The 21,754-nt window shown below is 36.2% G+C and overlaps 1 protein-coding gene across 10 annotated transcripts in view; it reads right to left on the bottom strand.

Moving 5' to 3' along the window:
• Window positions 1-21,754, bottom strand: part of NDUFAF2 (NADH:ubiquinone oxidoreductase complex assembly factor 2) — a 197,697-nt gene that overhangs the window by 7,656 nt on the left and 168,287 nt on the right. Inside the window, exon 4 of one of the 10 annotated variants that reach the window (XR_012413688.1) lies at window positions 17,161-17,265. The exons of 8 other annotated variants lie outside the window; for them this stretch is intronic. Coding sequence is in view for 1 of the 2 variants with exons in the window: in XM_073993496.1 (XP_073849597.1) it covers window positions 17,230-17,265 (36 nt within the window). In the remaining variant the exon portion in view is untranslated. Of the gene's footprint in view, window positions 1-17,156; window positions 17,266-21,754 lie in introns of those variants that run through there. One more of the 10 variants, XM_073993496.1, reaches the window with a different exon arrangement.

Below are 21,754 nucleotides of genomic sequence, written 5' to 3'. Positions count from 1 at the left end.
ACTTTGGATTTTGAATTTGAGCTGCTCAACTTGCATGTATTTAATGTTTGAATTTATATATTTTTCTGGTCAAAATTTAATATAAATTATCATTGTTTGGGAAGGATTAGATTAAAAAAGAGAAAATGAGAAAAGCTCTAAATGCCTTTAACAAGCTCATTGTTGTTTTTGTAATGGAGTTAATGGTTATTTATAGTGTACTGTTCATTTACTCAGTGATGTGAACTTAAGCCCTCAAAAGGTTGTGGCTCAAGTCCTTTCCAATGCTGTTACTTTGCCAAGAGCCCTGGTTAAGAGCCCTTTTGGTAGCTATATTATTGTAGCATTCAGTGTTGCAACTTGCTATGTGTAGTAATGACAAAAGAGATTTAAAGTTTGTTTTTTAAAAAAACAAAACTTAAATATGGAATCTACTAACATGTTGACTTATCGCTCACTCACAGACATTAGGCATGATATTATAATAAGTAGTTATGCTGCTCCAATCATACAGTCTCTCATGCAAAATCCTAGTACACATTAACTTTCCACAAAGGCAAGGAATTCAGCTTTAATATACACTTATCGCTATGGAAGTTATTAGATAACATAAGTGGATATTTGAATTATAAAGAGGAGGTAAAACAAATGGCAGAAAAATACTAGAGGTCTCTGCAATGATGTGTTGGGAGACAGAAAGAAAACTAAGGCTATGTAAACCTGGGCTTTGGAAATGCACTCTAATATCTGAGGCAAGGCTAAGAGCTGATGACCAGTGAGTGCTCTCTGATGAAGTTATCATGACTGGAAGATAAGTTTAGATTACTTGATGAGTATTGGGGAAAGGGAAGGGCTGAGAGATATCTGAATAGGTTCAAAGGTTACCCAAAGAGTTTTCAACCTCAGGTATCCACATTCTGCTTCTCTGGAGTCACACTCAGACCAGAGGTGTGGGAGTGAACATTTCTCAGTCTATACTATTAAATGGAATCAAATATTTAGATGCGGATCTAAGTATATATACAAAACATTTTTTAGGAATATTATCTATTATACGTATACTTAATGAATCAAGAGAAGGTAAATACAAATTACACACATTATAAATTACTCATTTTTTCTAATTTATGTAAAATGTCACTAGAATTTTTTTATGTTGTCTGTGATGTGTATATAAATAAAAATGAGTAACTGTTTTCAAACTATCATTCAAGATTTCAATCCCTTAGCCCAATTTTTCTCCTTAAAACGCTCAAACCTAGGCAATTGAGAATTCTTCTATGAAGGAATGTTTCAGTAATACTTTATATGTACATATATATGATGTTGATGGTGTAATATTCATGGTAAGCATAAAATTCCATAATAATAGACTTCAAAAGTATTTGAATAATTTTTATATTGATAGACATGGAAATGGAATAGAGTTAATGCTCAGTCCTTTACTAGGGAATTAGAAATTTGCTTTAAAAATGTTATGAATCCAGGGAGAAAAAATGCAGGCTGAACACACACACAAACACACACACAAATATGCCATTTCTTCTTTAATGTTCTGGCTCCATGCTCCTCTAAAGTTTAGTATTTATAAATGGTCTCCATTTAGCTTCAAGTACTTGTGGATTCCAAGTATATCATATATAACTATGTTCAAACTGAAGTTCAAAACACATGCCAAGACAAAAATCTAAATACAGTTTAAAATAAATTCAACAGTGCTTCATTGTTAGAAAGTTTGCTACATTCAAGAGCAAGTTAAGACTCAGGAGTCAGTCTTATGCCCATGTCACTGGGTTCTTTTTCAGTCTTCTGTGGGAACAAAACCATAGCTTATTTATAAAGTTATATTACATATTCAAGTTATGTTACATATAAAAAATGAGAACCTGGATTTATAAAAAGGTATAATTTCAGCTCTACTAATTTCTTTCCATAATTTAAACTATATATATTAGTGAATAATTTTTTATTTTAGTAAATATTAAAAATTTTAAAGTATGAGTACATTGCCTTTGAGTCAATTAAAATGTTTTTCATAGACTACAAAGGATTTATGTAGATTATAAGTGAAATTTGGCATCAACTATGTTTCGGGACCCCATACCAGTAACATTTGTTTACTATTAGATGGTCACACCCAGAAAGTAGCCTCTCAGAATATACCACACAGCTCCCCCATCCTCGATATAATTATAAAATTATAATGGGAATTTGGTGTTTCAAAATGTTCAGAGCTGAATATTCTTTTACAATGTTAATTTTGTAACATGCTGAGAAACAATTCAAGCCTAGCAAATGCTATAGTGATGTCTCAGCTTGAATATATTGCCAAGTTGTTTAATTAAACTACATTTTCTAGTTCTACAAGTTGAACTGCCAGGATGAAATAAGTTATTAGATCACCCTTTTTCATCTATGAAAGAAAAAGAAAAAAGAGGGAGGTGCACAGATCACCAAAAGGTATTCTGTATTTAGGCCCGAGAGAACGCCTGCAAGATTAGTAATCAAAAATAAATTTAATCTTGCCTAGATAGGAGTAGAAACCCAAAGAGTAAATAAGTGACAGAGCTTAGGTTAGTATGATAGTACTGGGTTGCTAAGAAATCTATTAGAATAAAACAACAGGCAAGTGAGTTACACTTTAGCAGAAGCTGCTCCTGCTACATGTTCTTGCCAATCACTAGTATGCCTCTGCCAAATCAATGTCACATTTAATTTATTCACATTCAAATCTATTGCAAACATCCTTTGATCAATTACAATAATGAGAATGTACACTGAGTTTTGTTGTTTTGACATGCTTTCTTGAACCTTCCTCATGCATTTTTTCAAAACATTTCTAATTGCACGAAGGCTATCTCAACGATTCCTGTTATTTGAGGGGACAATTGTATGGTTTGTTTATATTCTTTGCTGGCTAGGAATTTCTGGTATTGAGTTTTCTTTCTTTGAACCTGAGCCAGATTAATTATTAAATCTCAAAATGTCACTAAAATGAACTAATCACAGAGCTCAAGTCATTAATAGTTTTGCAGGTGGTATTTCCTTTAATAAAATAAATGAACTTCCATATATATGCAAAAAGGGCCTCTGAGCATAAAGACACAATTATTTAATTGAAAAAGAAAGTTAGCAGTTAAACATTAATAAAAAATAATTAGAGTCACTTAATGCTAGTCCTATTTAATTGAACTACTCTGGTGGGAGACAAAGAAAACCTTGCTCCCTTGTGTGGGAAGAGGAAAGACCATAATCCCTGGGAGAAAAAGCAATGTCAGGTCCCCATGGCTTTCCAGGCTTGGCCTCAGAGACAGAGAAAGAAATGGCAGAAAGGCAAGAGCCCTGGAGGAAAGAAAAGGCTCCATTTGTGAATGACTGCTAACATTCATTGAGCTGTTATGTGCTAGCTGCTGTAGGGAGAAAAGAATTCTTCTGGCCTAGGTTGAGAGAGGGAAGAAGAGTTGGATGAGAAGAAGTAAGACATAAAGAAGCTGCAACTTAGGCTATATAGAGCCTGCCCTAGAGAATAAAAAATGTGGCCAGAGGCAGCACCCTCTAGGACTTGTTGCAGGGGACAACAGGAGCTATGGCCCTGAAAGATATACTCATTCATTCATGTGTTTTTCATTCATTCATTCATTTAAAATATACTGAGCACCTACAATTTAAAGGCCTAGGGATACAGAGATCAAAACTTAGTTCCTATTCTTATGAAGCATCTTTGAGGAACAAAGAGGATGGTCAAAGGAGGTACCATAGGGAAAAGCTGGGTAAGCGCCAATGGCCAATTATGTGGCTAATGCTTATGGGTCCCTTCCTACTTTCCCATTCACTAACTGATTGGTTCATGCATATATTAACTGAGAGCCCACTAAGTGCCAAGGATTGAGTTTTACCTTGAGCACTTTTACCCTGTGCTCAAAGAACTCACAATCTAAGGAAGAGAGGCAGGTTTAAAAAAATTAAATTATAATATGAAAAATCCTGCAATCATATAAAGCAAAGAATGTTATGAGAATGCAGAAGAAAAGCTAGTGTCCCAATTATTATTATTAACTAATTAACTAATTAATTAATTTTTTTGAGACGGAGTTTCGCTCTTTTAGCCCAGGCTGGAGCGCAATGGCGTGATCTCAGCTCACTTTAACCTCCGCCTCCTGGGTTCAAGCAATTCTCCTGCCTCAGCCTTCAGAGTAGCTGGGATTACAGGCATGCACCACCACACCCAACTAATTTTGTATTTTTAGTAGAGATGAGGTTTCTCCATGTTGGTCAGGCTGGTCTCGAACTCCTACCTCAGGTGATCCACCCTCCTCGGCCTCCCAAAGTGCTGGGATTACAGGCATGAGCCACCGCTCCCAGCCCTGATGTCCCAATTATTATCCACAGAGTGTGGACTGGAGGGTTAGAGAAGGTGATACTTCAGTATTAAACAATCAATCAGAATCAACCAGAGAACTAAGAAGAGAGGGGCATTCTAGGAAAACGTAAGCATGTGATCAGAGGTATGAAGGAGTAAAGCAGCAAAGCAAATTTAGGACACTGTGAGTGGTTCATATGGTATATAGGGGTTAAAACATGCTGAATCTTGCAATGCAGTGTTAGGATATTTAGGTTTTACCCTGAAAGTGATGGTGAAACATTTTAGGCTTTGAAGGAAGGGCAAGATTTCCAGATAAAATACAGGATGCTCAGTTAAATCTGAATTTCATATAAACATCAAATAATTTAGTATTTATGTCCTAAAAATTATATGGGATGTACATGTAAAATTATTCCTTGTTCATCTGAAATTAAAATTTAACTGGTATGCTGTATTTTTGTTTGCTAAATCTGGCAACCATAAGCAGAAGACTTACATGTTTATCCCATATTTTTAAAAAGATGACTCTGGCAACTATAGAAATTAGATTGGAGAGGTGCAAGACTGGAATAGAGAAATTGGATAGCATGCCACTGCAGAAATGCAAGTAAGAAAATCATTAGGGCAGGAACAAGACAATGGTATTGAGACAGAGAAAAAAAGAGTGTTAAGATATTCAATAGGAAAAAGGTCTTAGTCACCAATATGTAGAGGTGAAGAAGATGAGAACAATCCCTGTTTCTAATCAGTGATAACAGTGACACTTTGCAAGCTGAGGAACTTTGGCTGGTGATGCCCCGCCCAGGCCTTGCTTGACCATGCTACCTGCTGCAGGAGACAGCTCACCTACTCGGCCCACTTGGGCCAAGCCTGGCTTACACACTGGTTCCTGAGTTCTTGAATGAGGATGTGCTAAAATTCAAAGAGTGAACAAGGCAGGGAGTTTTCTTGAGTGATGAAACAGCTTTCAGGGGAGAGGGGATGTAGGGGTGGTCCCCCTATCCAAAAGTGGGAAAGTACCCCTAATATGGCTGAGTCGGGAGCTTTTTATGGCTCAGAATGGCAAAGGGACAGGCTGTAGGGAGTATTGGAAAAGGCAACATTCAATTATTAAAAGGCATTATTCAGAAAGAATCAGGAAAGGGCAGGCAAACAGGAACATAAGTTCTCACTCTGGGTTGCGGGTTTCATCTGGGACCAGCAGCCTGGTCTTTCAGACTCCAGGCTGTTTTTGGCTTGAAGGTGGGGTTTCACCAGGGACCCGCCACTATTAGCCTAGGCATTTGGCTGCCTCCTATCACTATCAACAGATAATGCCATTAACCATGGTAGGAAACATAGAAAAAGAGTTCTGCTTTAAACATACCAAATTTAAGTTGTCTGTAAAATATCCAAATATCTTTTCATCAAACTGTTAGCTCCTTCTTGGCCAAACTTCAGAACACTGAAATGCTTCAAGGACTCAATTCTAGCCCTCTTTTTTTTTTTACTATACAGACAGTCCCTGACTTACAATGACTCAACTTATGATAGTGCAAAAGCGACACACATTCAGTTGAAACTGTATTTTCAAATTCTGAATTCTGATTTCTTCCCAGGCTAGTGATATGCCATACAATACTTTCTCGTCATGCTAGGTGGTGGCATTGAGCAGCAGCTCCCAGTCATCAATTTGATCACAAGCGTAGACAACCCACACTCTACAGTGTACTGTGTTACCAGATGATTTTACCCAACTGCAGGTTAATGTAAGTGTTCTGAGCAGGTTTAAGGACGACAAGGCTATGAATTTGGTAAGTTAGGTGTATTAAATGCACTTTTGATTTAACAATAGGTTTATTGGGATATAACCTCATGGTAAGTTAAGGAGTAGCTATACTCTCTCTCAAAGTAATCATTTCTTATCCCAAGTTTAAATATTGTCTACATATGCGGAAGAAGCTCAAATTCATTTCAAGCCTGACTGCTCCCCAAGCTCCAGAATAATATAGCCAACTATCTGGGTGGACATGGATGTCTAACAAACATGTAAAATTAAATACGTCCAAAGATGCCTTAGGCTCAGAGGGCTAACTTAAGGTCATACAATTAGACTACACTTGAAATAAGTTTCTGCCTCCACTATATTTTCCTTCTACCTTCCACTACTCATTACTCTATACACAGTTCTTAGCAAGCCACACACATGGCTTTGCATACATGGTATCCTGCTGCCTGACTACTAGAAGCTTTGTTTTCCCTGACCCCTAGAAGCTTTGCCTTGTTTCAACACGGCCTAGTCTCCCTTTCCTCACATGCTAAGATATAAGCAAGATCCAAGGCAACATAGAGAGGAGCCTTCCAGCTAACCGGAAGTCCTAAAAGTTAATTACTATACTCTCAAAGTAGTCTCTGTGACATATCAAATGCACACCAATGGGCACAATCTGGGGAGGAGGAGGCTGTTACTGGGATGTTCACATGGTGCGAAGAAGCACTTTAGCCAGCAGCAGCTAAATTAGCTTCCCTTCCTGCAACTGTGTACATTTACTAAAATGATTCCTATTTTTCTTTACCACCTACATTTACCTAGTACTATATTTTATCAATTCTTCCTTCAAAATTTACCTTGAATTGTGCATTTCTCTTTATCTCTATTGCCAATAGCATTTCTTGCTTGGACTATTATTGCCTCCTAATAAGTCTCCTTGGTCCTCTATGACCCAATGTCCACAGAGCAATCAGAGTGACCTTTCATGCCATTTCTCACTAACAACCCTTTAAATGGGTCCTTCGAACAAAATCCAAACTTGCCTGTGGCAAATATGGAGATATTTGGATAAGCCCTTCTTCAAGGAAGGACTTGCTTCCCAGCTGCAGTGAATGCTGTGAGCAGACAGCCTGCAGCTGTCAACAATTTTAGCATGTGCCACAGCCTGTAGCCACCTTTCTAGTGGTTTTCCAGAGCAGCCGACATCTAGTAACTGAATAAGGCAGGCAGGGCCATAAAGGCCTGGACATTTCAACCAGATGTACAAAGACTCTGATGGGCAATACTTGCTCCAGAGCTTCCCACTAAATTGGCTGAAGTTTTTTGGGCCTGCATCACAGTTCGACTTTTTCCTCTGTCCACTCCTATTTTCTTCCTCTTCCTTTCATAAGGATGCCTAATAAATACCTTCTATCTCAACGTCTGCTTCTGAAGAACCCAAATTTAATAAGGCTCCAAATGACCCAATTGCTGCCTACCTCTCCAATCTCATTTCATGTCATTTTCTGCTTTGGTTATTATACTTCAACCTCACTAGCTTCTTTGTTCTTTAAACACTGCATTTCACGTGGCCTCTTTTGGCTCTCTGCCGGAAAGTCTTTTTCTCTCAGTTCTTCACATGGCTAGCTAAATCTCATACTTCAGGGAAGACCAATAACTTAAACAGAACTTCCCTGGCTAATCTATGAGATCCCTGGTTGGTGATCTTTCCTACCAGACACAAGAACAACACCCAGTTTACTTTGTAGTGCTTATAATATCTCATAATCTTTATTGTTTATGTATTTGTTTATATGGCTTGACTAGAATATAAACTCCAAGGGCCAGGAATATGTATAGTTCACTGTTAACATTCCCAGCATCAAGTTTAGCATATTATGTAAGTGTTGAAAAATAATTTGTTGAATGAATAAATGTCTCAATGGGTCTAGCTCAAGAGAGAGGCCAGGGCTGGAAATCTGGAAGTATATGTAGTGGCTGAATCCAAGACAAGGATGAGATTGTCCAGAGAAATGATAGAGAAGAAGAAGAGCCAAAGGTCAAGAACAGATCCTTCACGTGGACCACCAAAATTTAAGAGGTAAAGGAAAAACAGGAACCAACAACGGGTTGAGAAAGAATGGTCTAAAAAGTGAGGGGATAATAAAAACGGCATTGGTAAAAGTAGCAAATATTGATGCCTCACCCATATTCTCTCAGCTTACTCTGTAGCTTTCTGAATAGCTCATTTAGATGAAGCTTGTTTCTTACTTCAAACTTCTGCAGTTCTTGGTCTGAGCACCATATTCACCTCATATAATGGGCAGGATGAAAATACCAGGGAGTTAACACTCCCTAGGAGTGAGTCTTGGTGAGAAATTGGTGGATAAATACCTCAGCTTCCCTGCTCTTCAATGGAACAACTCTGTAATGTGTTCCACAGTCTCGCAGAGGGCTCCTGGCAAAACTGAGCTCCAGTTTGCCCATAGCATTTAACCAGCTTATTAAGGCACCTTTTAGTGACCTTCCTTTTTTCCCTTTCTTACTGTTCAACTCTAATGCTTTTAGAAATGGCCTTGCAAATAAGTTACTTGTATCCAAATTCTTGTCTCAGATCCTGGTTTGAAGGGAACACAAAACTAAGATAGTAAAGAAGCCACAAGGGGAAGGAAATTCAAGACGGAAGGCAGTTAACTCTATGAAATGCAGGTAGGATAGAATTGACACATATCCAACAGACTTAGCATCAAAGAGGTACTTGGTGACCTTGAGAGAGAAGTTTGAAGGAGGTTATGGAGGCAGATGCAGATTGTACTGGAGGGAGAGGAAACACTTCCCAAATAAGTCTTCCATAGATCACACTAGCTTTCCAGGAAATTAAAAGGTGCTTGACATGCCAAAAAGTTGTATGGTAAAATCAAATTGGGAAACAGACTTTCCAGTTCAAGAGTCCCCAGATTTCCCCCACTCCTTTTGGAAACCTACCCCTTAAATAAAAGAGATACCAAGATTACAAAAACTCAAAGCCCTTTTTTGATAAACAGAGTGTCATCTAAAACACCAAATGACAACATAAAAAGATGGAAATAAATAGAACAACAAATAATTTAGCAGAGTAGAAAAGGAACAATCCTAAATGTCTGCAAACAGGCATACTGGTGAGAAAAACAGCAGTCCACCCTAGAGACCCTCAGAAAGGCACAGAAACCAGAAATACCAGAAAGGGGGAATAAGGTATATAGAACTAAAAGCTGGAAGATTAATTTGAAAGGCTGTGTAAGAAGAAGTGACTATCTTAGGATACCACATCTATCTCAGCAGTTATTTTTCTATTTCTCCATTCCCGTAGGAGACAAGATATAAATATATATATATATATATATATATATAAATATATAATATATATAGTCTCTGAAAAAACTAATAAAGACAGGGCTAGATGTAGGGACCAAGAAGAGGGCTAGGTTGAAGTGCCACACTGTAAATGGGGATAGTGGAAGATGGCTAAGTAAAAATCTGCATTCCAAACGGTGAGCCCCTCAAGCTCCTATATCCACTCAGTTTGAGAAGGCCAGCAGCTAAACATACACAACCCACCCCAATCCTACTGATTTATTAGTAAAGGTTATTAATTCTGTAGCATTGCCCATGTGATTCTGGCTAATTACAGCCTTGGTGACATCATCTAACATGTTTCTTTACCCCTGTATTTCATGTAAACTGGCAATTATATCCAGAGCAGTGGTTCTCAAACTTCAGTATGCTTTAGAATCACCTGGAAGCTTATTAAAACACAGATTGATGGGCTCTACCTTCTGAGTTTCTGATTCAATAACTGGGGATAGGGTCCCTGATGTGCACATCTAACAAGTTACTAGGTGATTCTGATGCTTCTGGTCCAGAGATTACACATGAGAGCCACTACTCCATAGTGTGCAAGGGTCAGCAAACTATGGGCCAAATGCAGCCTATCTCCTTTTTAGTAAATAAAGTTTTACTATGACACAACCATGCTCCTTCATTTATATACTGTCTTTGTCCACTTCTGTGCTACACAGCAGAATTAAGTAGTTGTGACAGACACCACGTGGCCTGCAAAAATGAAAACACTAATGAGTCCTTTTCCAAAAAAATTTGCTGACCCTTGATCCAGAAGGTTGCTTAGATTTTTTGGCATGAAAACTTCACAAGTGTATCACGTCAGGAGAAACAGTCTAGCTGGTCCAGACTCAGTGGTGGTTTCAGGCCTATCGTCCATTATGAAGTACTCCACTGACCTTGGTTTTAGTACCCAGTCATGATCACTGCTTAATGTATTATTTCTTCAAGGGTGACAAACTGTAATTTTTCTGATCCTATTGTTCTTAAATTTATTAGCTGTTATTAATATATAAAGAAGAATTTCCCCTCATCAACTATTTGGTTACTGAAATAGTTTGTATAGGAAAAGCAGAATAAATGCTTGAAATTTCCCCCCTTGTCAATATTCAAAATAGTAAGTTCATACTATAGAAACTTTCGAAGGTGATCAAGTAATACGTTTTAATATTATGATATATTTTATATATTTCATTTTTTATATATTTCATTTTATATATTTGAATGTTTCAATCCATTGTTTTTGTTAGTATTTCTATTTTTGATGCTCAAACTTGACCCATCTTTGGCCAGTGGGAGCCCCTTCCAGTTGGCTCCTATATCCTTTTGACAGGATCTTCTTGGTTTCTTTGCTCTCTAGCGTAAAAAGATGTCCTAGATTCTCCTTGTACATTTCCTGCCCGAGACTTGACATCAGCTATTTCTCTAAGGAGCCCTGGTTCCTTAGAGCAGAAAATGGTAAAGTTCATAGTCCGAAATGAGATGTTAATTGCTACTGGACTGTCACTGCTGTTAGGTCTTTCCAGTGGACAGAACTAGGAAATATGCTTTTTTATTTTTTCAGAAAAAATATGTCATTAGTTCATAATGACATTTCCAATTCAAATTTAATATTGTAGGTTTTTAATTTCTTTTCTTTTATGCTGTAAGCTTTGGTTCCTAAGAATATTAATATATTTATTTTAAATATGTGTGTAAAATAAACATGCCAATATTACTGCTAACAAAATTATTAAATATAGTTGAGGATTTCTTTGTATTCCTTTCTTTTTGTCCTTGGAATATATGCACTGAATTGATTGGGAATGACAGTAAGAAGAGTAAGACAAACATTTTTTAAAATTTTAAAAAAGTCTCTAATCCATCTTGAATTAATTTTCATATAAGGAGTAAGGAAAGGATCCAGTTTCAGCTTTCTACTTATGGCTAGCCAATTTTCCCAGCACCATTTATTAAATAGGGAATTCTTTCCCCATTTCTTGTTTCTCTCAGGTTTGTCAAAGATCAGATGGCTGTAGATGTGTGGTATTATTTCTGAGGACTCTGTTCTGTTCCATTGGTCTATATCTCTGTTTTGGTACCAGTACCATGACCTAATACCATAAAAACCCTAGAGGAAAACCTAGGTAGTACCATTCAGGACATAGGCATGGGCAAAGACTTCATGTCTAAAACACCAAAAGCAACGGCAGCAAAAGCCAAAATTGACAAATGGGATCTCATTAAACTAAAGAGCTTCTGCACAGCAAAAGAAACTACCATCAGAGTGAACAGGCAACCTACAGAATGGGAGAGAATTTTTGCAATCTACTCATCTGACAAAGGGCTAATATCCAGAACCTACAAAGAACTCAAACACATTTACAAGAAAAAAACAAACAACCCCATCAAAAAGTGGGCAAAGGATATGAACAGACATTTCTCAAAAGAAGACATTCATACAGCCAACAGACACATGAAAAAATGTTCAGCATCACTGGCCATCAGAGAAATGCAAATCAAAACCACAATGAGATAGCATCTCACACCAGTTAGAATGGCCATCATTAAAAAGTCAGGAAACAACAGGTGCTGGAGAGGATGTGGAGAAATAGGAAGACTTCTACACTGTTGGTGGGATTGTAAACTAGTTCAACCATTATGGAAAACAGTATGGCGATTCCTCAAGGATCTAGAACTAGATGTACCATATGACCCAGCCATCCCATTACTGGGGATATACCCAAAGGATTATAAATCATGCTGCTATAAAGACACATGAACACGTATGTTTATTGCGGCACTATTCACAATAGCAAAGACTTGGAATCAACCCAAATGTCCATCAGTGACAGACTGGATTAAGAAAATGTGGCACATATACACCATGGGATACTATGCAGCCATAAAAAAGGATGAGTTTGTGTCCTTTGTAGGGACATGGATGCAGCTGGAAACCATCATTCTCAGCAAACTATCGCAAGAACAGAAAACCAAACACCGCATGTTCTCACTCATAGGTGGGAACTGAACAATGAGATCACTTGGACTCGGGAAGGGGAACATTACAGACCGGGGCCTATCATGGGGAGGGGGGAGGGGGGAGGGATTGCATTGGGAGTTATACCTGATGTAAATGAAGAGTTGATGGGTGCAGCACAGCAACATGGCACAAGTATACATATGTAACAAACCTGCACGTTGTGCACATGTACCCTAGAACTTAAAGTATAATAATAATAAAAAATAAATAAAAAAAAGAAAAAAAATTTTAAAAAAGGATAAAAAATGAATATACTCACTGATATACAACGTCTTAAAGTCATGCGAAATCATTTTTTTCCCATGTGATTATGCTGCCTACTTGATAAACAAATAGGTTCATTTGTTTCAGGGATTTTTAAAAAACTGGGGGGGGGATTAATTTTTGTTTTGTTTTGTTTTGTTTTTTAAATCCTGGACTGGGCTTGACTGAACACTGCAATATGGCAAGTGAGTCAGGCAAGTTATATAAGATCTTCGGGGAAATTCTTCGGGTTCAATAACCTGTAATGTTACTTTCATGATAGCCAAGAGTGCATCCAAATCCTGTTTCTCAAGAATTTTGATGGTTTCAAAATCTACTGTTCCCTTTTCAAAATGAATTACATGCCATACAACAAATTTAGGAAGAGTCTTGTGATGCCAGAGCACCCCAAAAGTTGGGAACTTACAACTTGGTTTCTATTGATATCCTCTGGGATGGCAATTCATAACTTATTTCAAGGGAAATTATATTTGTTTTAGGTATTTAAGTACAAGCTTCAGCAACAGTGATAGTCAATTCCTTGAATAGTACCAGCTAATAAGGATACAAACTAAAGGTTCATTTTGCCACTTGCTAGGCAAAACCATTTATTTAAAAGATATCAATGTTGGTTCCTTTGCATTCTGGCAAAAAAAGCTCTGTGGTATTCAGATTAGATGAACGCTTTTTAGAATAATTATTGAGAATGTTTCTTTTCTTTTATACTAAGTTATCTTTTAACTGTGGCAGGAATTAGAAAAGCTCTTATCTGGAAAATTTCTCAAGAATACCTGTAATATTAGAATTAGAAAGTCTTTTTAACATGCCTAGGCTGAACGAAAAGCTGGGTTTTATTTGCATAGCGTATGCTAATAGCATTTATATTCTACTCTTATTATTTACTTACAAGTAATTTTCTTTTCTTTTCTTTTCTTTTTTTTTTTTTTTTTTTGAGACGGAGTCTCGCTCTGCCGCCCAGGCTGGCGTGCAGTCGCCGGATCTCAGCTCACTGCAAGCTCCGCCTCCCGGGCTCATGCCATTCTCCTGCCTCAGCCTCCGAGTAGCTGGGACTACAGGTGCCCGCCACGTCACCCGGCTAGTTTTTTGTATTTTTTAGTAGAGATGGAGTTTCACCGTGTTAGCCAGGATGGTCTCGATCTCCTGACCTCGTGATCCGCCCGTCTCGGCCTCCCAAAGTGCTGGGATTACAGGCTTGAGCCACCGCGCACGGCCGTACTTTTCCTTCTTAAATTGAGAGGAAACTGTGATGTTTTCTTAGGTGAATCCATGGGATGTATTAATCTTCCCTGAATATGTCATTGGACTTGTTACATGTAAGTATTTTGGCAATATGCAAATAAATTTTGTTAGCAAGTATTATTGTAGTGTGAAAATGTGCACTGACTTTTAAAAATGATTGCATTTAAATCACAATGCAATGTAAATTTACTGATAAAGACATCAATTTGGTGATTAAAGTGTGGAAATCATTCTACAGAAAATCTTATTAGTGAGGTTATTTTCAACAAACACATACATAATGAAATGTTTTTATGATAAACTGCCATGTAACTTGGTGGTAATCCATCATACAATTAGTTTAACTTTGTGAAGGAGACAATTACTGAAACCTTATGCTTATTAGTCGTCACTAAAATAAACCTTTTTCTTGTTTTAAGAAGAGGCACTGTCAAAACAGATAATTATAGAAAAGCTAGAAACAGTTTTAAAGACGGGACCTGTCACAAAAACTTTATTTTCCTTTTCAACATTTAACCTTATATCCAATTGTGCAAATCAGAAAACATTTAATTTTATTTCTACATATCAAGAACTTCATACATTAAAGATGAAAAGCAATCAATTTTTAACTCGAATGTTTTTCATACTTTGAGAACAAATGAAAGAAAAACACATTTTTTTAATAAAAAAGAAATCAAGTTAAGCAAATACCTAGATTTATGACACTTATTTTAAGCAGAAGAACCTTCCACACCTTCCCTCAGAAATGGATCTTTCTTTTGGTACTACTGTATTATTTCTCTTTCTGTATAATTGAATTTCTATGCTAACAATATGATTGGATGCATAGGACTTGGAGCACACTTAGTGCAGAACACATTGAGCTGTATTACTGTTTTATATTGTGTAGGTTATTTATTATTATGGTGGCTAGGCTTTAAAGTTATCCAAGATTATTTAGGATAATCAAAATCAAAAGACTTGGCCTATAACAAAAGCAGTCATTTCTAAATTTTAAATAAATAACACTGTCATAGTTAATATCCAACTGGCAACAGGCTTATCTTTCATTTTGGGGAATGAGTTTAATTACTTTGATCTGAAGATGTGGGAGCCTCTACTTCTTTAAGCCATCTGCCTTGTCAATATACAGTTTTAAATGTAGATTTTATTCTATTTTAAATTTATTTGTGGGACCGCCTAAATATTAAGGCCAAGTTACTGATGTGGACCTTGAATTCAATGGGCTTGAAAAAATTATTCCTTTTAAAATAAGAACTATAGGCACATGGCATGAAATTTGAATGATGCAAAAGATTTTGAGATAAAAAGTAACACTGCCCCCTTACACATGCCCAGCTACCTACTCCCTTCCAAAGGCTGCCACTGTATTCTTCTAGAGATGCTATTAGAACCAAAATTTCAAGTTGCTTTGCCTTGATAAAAAAATACAGTGCATATAAAAAGAGCTGACAATATTCAGTGATGGAAACTACAAAGCATCCAAGAGTTTAGGAGAGGAAATGGTAATAATTATAGTTCAAAATACATACCAACAAAAGTCTGCCTATAACTTTCTAATATCGTGGTCAGGTATTTAAGATCTAATTCTACTTACCAAAAAAGAGTAGAAATTAACATTTTCCATTAAAAAATTAAATATAGTATGAAAGGTAATGTAGAAAAAAGAAATAAAGAAACAATGTGGCACAGTGTGTGGCACTGTGTACCCAGGCAAATCTGATGTTCAATTGTAATCCTCAGGTGTCAGGGGAGAGATCTGGTAGGAGGTGATTGGATCATGGGGATGGATTTCCCCCACACTGTTCTCATAATTGTGAGTGAGTTCTCAAAAGATCTGGTGGTTTAAAAGTGTAGTACTTCCCTCCTTGCTCTGTCTGCTGCCACCATGTAAGATGTGCCTTATTTCCCCTTTGCCTTCTGTCATGATTGTAAGTTTCCTGAGGCCTTCCCAGCTATGGGGAACTGTGAGTCCATTAAACTTCTTTTATTTATAAATTACCCAGTCTCAGTAGTTCTTTATAGCAATGTGAAAATGAACTAATGTATAATGAAAAGAAAGTTTAAAATTAAAAAGTACTGTGAGGCTGAAGGAATACTATCCAATTGAACACAGTGATGAATGGAAATGTTCTAATTTGTGCTGTGTAATATGGTAGCCACTAGCTACATGGCTACTGAACATTTCAATGTGGTAGGGTAACCAAGAAACTAAATTTTTAATTTTAATTTTAATTAACTTAAATTGCAATAGCTACATGTACAATACAGTAGATACTGTACTGGATAACACAGGACTAGACAGTCTAGATCAAAGATGAGAAATATTAGTAACAAAGAGAAATTTTAAGATGACAGATTTATAAATTATAACAATAAAAATAAAATTTGAGAACGATTATGAGAGTAATATGTCCAAAATAGAAATCTTTCCATAATCTGACATTTGAATAAAAATCTTTAGAAACTAGAAACAATACCCATTCAAAGAAGTAGGTATAGAAATTAAGTATATAAAGAATAATATAAGAAAGTAAAGAGTAAAAATGAATGTATATAAACAATCATGTTAAAGACAAAAAGCATTAATTATCTGATAAAAAGAGCACAGCAGCACTTTACAAATATTTGCTGAATTGAAATGAGGTAGTTATGATGGGCCTCTTCCTTGTCATGTCCTTTGCACCATCTGTCAGTTAGTTACTGGGAAGAAGAAACAATTCAGCTAGCATTCTTAATTTCCTTTTTAAAATTTAAATATTGTTCTGATTAAAGAAAAATGTTCCCTTTATGTAGCAAATTCATAAAATACAAAAAAGCATACACAACAAAATAAAAAGCAACTCATCACCCAAATACCCATTATAATTCTGTATTTATGTTTCCTTCCAGTCTATTTTCTACATACAAAAAATCCCTTTATTTTGAAAATACTTAAACTAACAGGGTCAGATCATACAGTATATTTTATAATTTTCTTCTTTTTAAAATTCATTCTCATACAATGTGTTTATAAGGGTTAAACACATAAAGAAGACATCAGCCTGGAAACAGGCTAAACCAAATGACTAATTAGATTCACATTTACACCTTCATTGCTAATTGTAATAAACTTGTTTGAAAAGGAGGTCTCCAGGAGTTAATTAGCTAGCAGCATTTATCAATAAGCGATAATGTACTTACATTTTAGAAGTACATGTAAATTTACAAGTCTTTCATTTCTCAGTAAGAGTGAACTTCAGCAAAATTTTCTCATATCAATAGTTTCGATAGTTGTGTTGATCTTACCTAAGTTAAGATATAATTGAATTTTGGCTACACAAACAAACACACACACATTTCAGTAATATTCCAAGGAAGATATTTTACTCCAGCAGGATTAACATGCACTACGGTTACAACATAAGTTGGCCTTCTGGATTTAATTACAGTTATGTGCTATGCAATGACATTTCAGTTAACAATGAACAGCATATAAGACAGTGGTCCCACTGTGCCTTTTCTGTTTAGATATACTTAGAAACACAAATATTTACCATTGTGTTACAGTTGCCTACATACAGTTCAGTACAGTAGCATGCTGTACGGGTTTATAGCCTAGGAGTAATGGGTTGTACTATATAGACAGGGTGTGTAGTAAGCTATACCATCTAGTTTTCCCCAAGTACACTCTGATGTTTGCACGATGACGAAATGACCTAATGATGTACTTCTCAGATTATATCCCTGTCATCAAGTGACACATGACGGTACTGGTACTGTTTACATTTTGAGTTCATATCTGTTAACAGTTCTGAAATTTTTATGGCTTATGTTGAACAAGTGATCCCAGGGAAGAGGGGCAAGATACTGGAGAATATGAAACAGGGAAGGAGGGAAAGCCAAAATAAAGGTGTGTGTTCTGGAGTTGGTCACTGCTCTGGGTGCTGGGACCCAATCCCTGCCGAGACCTTCTGAGAAGTCATGTTGAATATGCCTGAACTATGTGCTCAAGGGGCAGGAAAGGAGCTTTTTCCCATTAGCTTCTATCCCCTTGATACCAGGTATCAAAGTTTATATGGTATGTTAACCCTCTCACACTTCCAAGTTGGTTCCCCACAGACATCCTATGCCACAGTGTCAGAGAAGAAAGCAAAATACATTCTGTAGAGCTATAGTGAGGTTACACCTGTTAGCAGCTGATTGCTGCAGCAAGGTTGGAGTAAAAATACAAAAGGATGTGAGGTAGGGCACAAGAGGTGTCTGCCACAGGACTTTTATATGCTTGTCTCTTTTTCCACTGAGATTGAGAATTTCAATCACCTTGGACTACAGAAAAAGTAGTTTAAAAAATTCAAATATATTAAATTATCCTGAATATTATGATGAGAAAACAGAGGTGGCTCTTAGGCCATACAAATGGGGAGACAAAAACATAGAAGAAAATTTCACAATAATTTCTGCAAAGCAAACCTTCAAAATACCATAGCATTATTCACAAACACAAATTAATCTTTTTCAAAAGATAGTTTAAATGAGTGTAGAGTTCAGAATTATTTTTGTATAACTTCACTTCAAATTAGGATTCTTGTGGACTTCAAATAACAGACACAAATGATAGTAAAATAACAGCAGCTATCATATTTTGAGTTATGCACTGGCTAAACACTTTATACAACAGTTCATTAGATTAAAAAAATTACTCTCGAGATTAGTAATTTTTCAAACTTTTTAGAGTATGGCCTTTAGTGAGTGCAACAGTCAAGGTTTTCTAGAGAAACAGAGAGTGACTGTAAGGAATTGGCTCTCATGATTACGGAGGCAGGCAAGTCCAAGTTCAAATTTGCAGGGTAGGCTGGCAGGCTGGAGACCCAGGAAAGAGTTGAAGTCAGAAAGCAGTCTTCAGGCCAGGCACAGTGGCTCACGCCTGTAATCCCAACACTTTGGGGAGGCCAAGGTGGGTAGATTGCTTGAGGCCAGGAGTTTGAGACCAGCCTGGCCAACATGGTAAAACCTCATCTTTACTAAAATACAAAAATTAGCTGGGTGTGGTGGCACATGCTGTAATCCCAGCTTTTTGGGAGGCTGAGGCATGGGAATTGCTTGAACCTGAGAGGCAGAGGTTGCAGTGAGCCGAGATCATGCCATAGTACTCCAGCCTGGGTGACAGAGCAAGACTGTCAAAAAAAAAAAAAAAAAAGAAAAGAAAAGAAAAAAAGAAAGAAAGAAAATAAAAGAGAAAAAGAAAGCAGTCCAGCAGTCTTCAGGCAGAATTCCCTCTTCCTAGAGGGATGTCCATATTTTTTTCCCTTAAAGTCCTCAACTGATTGAATGAAGCCTACTCCTTTAATAGAGGGTAAGCTGCTTTACTCAAAGTCTACTGATTTAAATATTAATCATACCTAAAAAAATACTTTGACAGCAAAATCTAGGCTAGTATTTCACCAAATATCTGGGTACTAGTCAAGTTGACACAAAATTAACCCACACAGTAAGAAACACATTTTACACTACAACTTCATGAACAAAACATATGTGCAAGTGTATCTACAAGAGTTTCAGAAAGCAATAAGTACTCCCAGTAAACCTTTGTACACTGACATTTTCTATTCCATGTTTTTCTAGCTCATTAAAAAGAAAAACATGCTGTAACCCATCAATTTAATTTCACAGCCCAGAAATGTATTACACAGATTGAAAAACTGCTCTAGATGACACATCTATTTACTGATGTTTTAGAATACTGGTAAATAAATGCATCACAGTGCCACCAGAATATAATATTTGAGAATGAAATTGAGTACATTTGAACACATGAAATATAATGAACATGTGTATATAAGAAAAATATATAAAATACCTAATTCCTTATCACTATAGGACTAACATATGGGTATAGTATTTTATCACCATCATGATAAATATTTGAGAATAAAATCAGGCATGCCTAAAGATATAAGATCAGAGGCAATCAGCTGCAGCTTAGTATCCTATAGGGGTTATCACCAATGTGATCAATACAATTCTCTTAAACACCATTATTCCTCCCATTAAAAAAATGTCAAATTATATCTGATAAAAGTGATCAGCAAGTAATTTATTTAAAATTTAGATTGAGAAAATCATTACTTCTTCAGCATGGAGAGAATAAGAGGAGAAACATAAATTATTTTGGTGAGACAACTGAGAAAAAATGTATGGATTAAAAAAAAGACCAAAAAACAGCTAACCTCGTTTTAGTTCCTTTAACCTTTTTTCACTCTGGATCTAAACCCAGTTTTAAAACTTAAATGAGACTTGTCTTAGTGACTAATGATATGACTCAGAAGGTTAACTCTTCAGAACTAATTCTGTATACTTTTAATATGCACCTAGTAAGTTTTGATGACCCTTAAAAGAACCTGAGCAGGAGTATATCTAAAAATAATTCATAATAGCACCTTACTTATATACATCTGATTTTAAAAACCTTTTATATTTTGCTCCTTAAAAGTCAGATAAAGGTCAAAATAGAGGGAAAATTATGCTAAGAATGATCTAAGCTCAAACTTAGACGTTAGCTTTGTATAGAAGTAGGTAAGAAACGATCCTTTTAGACTGAGAAAGGTGGGATCTTTGAAATTGGAGATACTACTTCTGAGGAAGACCTGCCTAAAATAAATGTTTTCAAAACTAGAAAGATTTATAACACAAACTAGCATAAACATTTCTTGTACAATTAATAAATAAACATCTACAGTTAGAGAGGCAGAATAGCTTACTGGTTAAGAGTACAAATTCTGAGGAGCTCAAAACATTCAAATGATTCATGTTCACTGCCTACCACATTTATCTAAAGTATGATAAATTTTATATTCTCTTAGTTTTCACAGAGGTAGAGGTCATTACCAAAGAAGGTACACAGAGAAAAGAGATCTCCATGTGTTTTGTTACTATGTTTCAAGTGCTTGTTTTTCTTCATTTATTATGGTAGTTAAGTAAAAACAGCAGAACACAAAAGAATAAGTTTCAAAAATTTCAATTATGTACCAATGTATGCATAGGCAAATTAACTTGCTAAAATTAAGAGTTGTGCAGCCAGACATAGGATTTCAGGTAATCTATTAGTTCTATTTAAAAATTTTTTTAAATGTACTGTTATATTAAATTTTTAATAAAATAAAGGAAAACAAATCAAGTAAGGTCATAGTATTGGCTAAGCCAGAGAGTCCCAAAAGTGCTCAATAGTTACACTTGCAGGTGTGCACTGCAGAGCCTCAGGCACCTCTGAGTGCAGACAACCCTACCTCTTTGCCTGATCAAAGGCAGGAACAAATGGTTAGGCCTGAGGTAGGTCAAATGACTGGCATAAAACTGCCCAACAGGGACCTTCCACTGTGGATCGTGGTTAACCCATTCGACCACGTCTTTTCCTTTGGGGAGGCAGAAATGCTAGTAGGCAAATAAAAAATGGGATGTTGACTAAGTTCAGGATATATCCTTTCCAGTTTTGGAAGTCAAAAATCCCAGAATAACTTCATTGTTGAAAACATAGTGTTTCTGTGTAAATTTGCAATAAGATTAAATTTCTGAAAATAATACATGAATGTATTTTCCCTGAAAATGTAAAGTATCAGAGTAATTTTCATATAGAAAAAAAATACTAAAAGCAGAATCTAAATATAAATTAACAGTGTTATGTCTAGTGTCATGTCCAGGGCAGGTTGGTATGTACAAAAGAAGTCTACACGCAAAGAAATTGTTAGTTCTTGAGCATACCAGATGCCTGATGATAAGTAACTGAATTAATAATACAAAT

The sequence above is a fragment of the Macaca fascicularis genome, chromosome 6, assembly GCF_037993035.2.
Source record: "Macaca fascicularis isolate 582-1 chromosome 6, T2T-MFA8v1.1".
Taxonomy (NCBI): Eukaryota; Metazoa; Chordata; class Mammalia; order Primates; family Cercopithecidae; genus Macaca; species Macaca fascicularis.
This window is presented reverse-complemented; position numbering and strand designations above follow the sequence as displayed.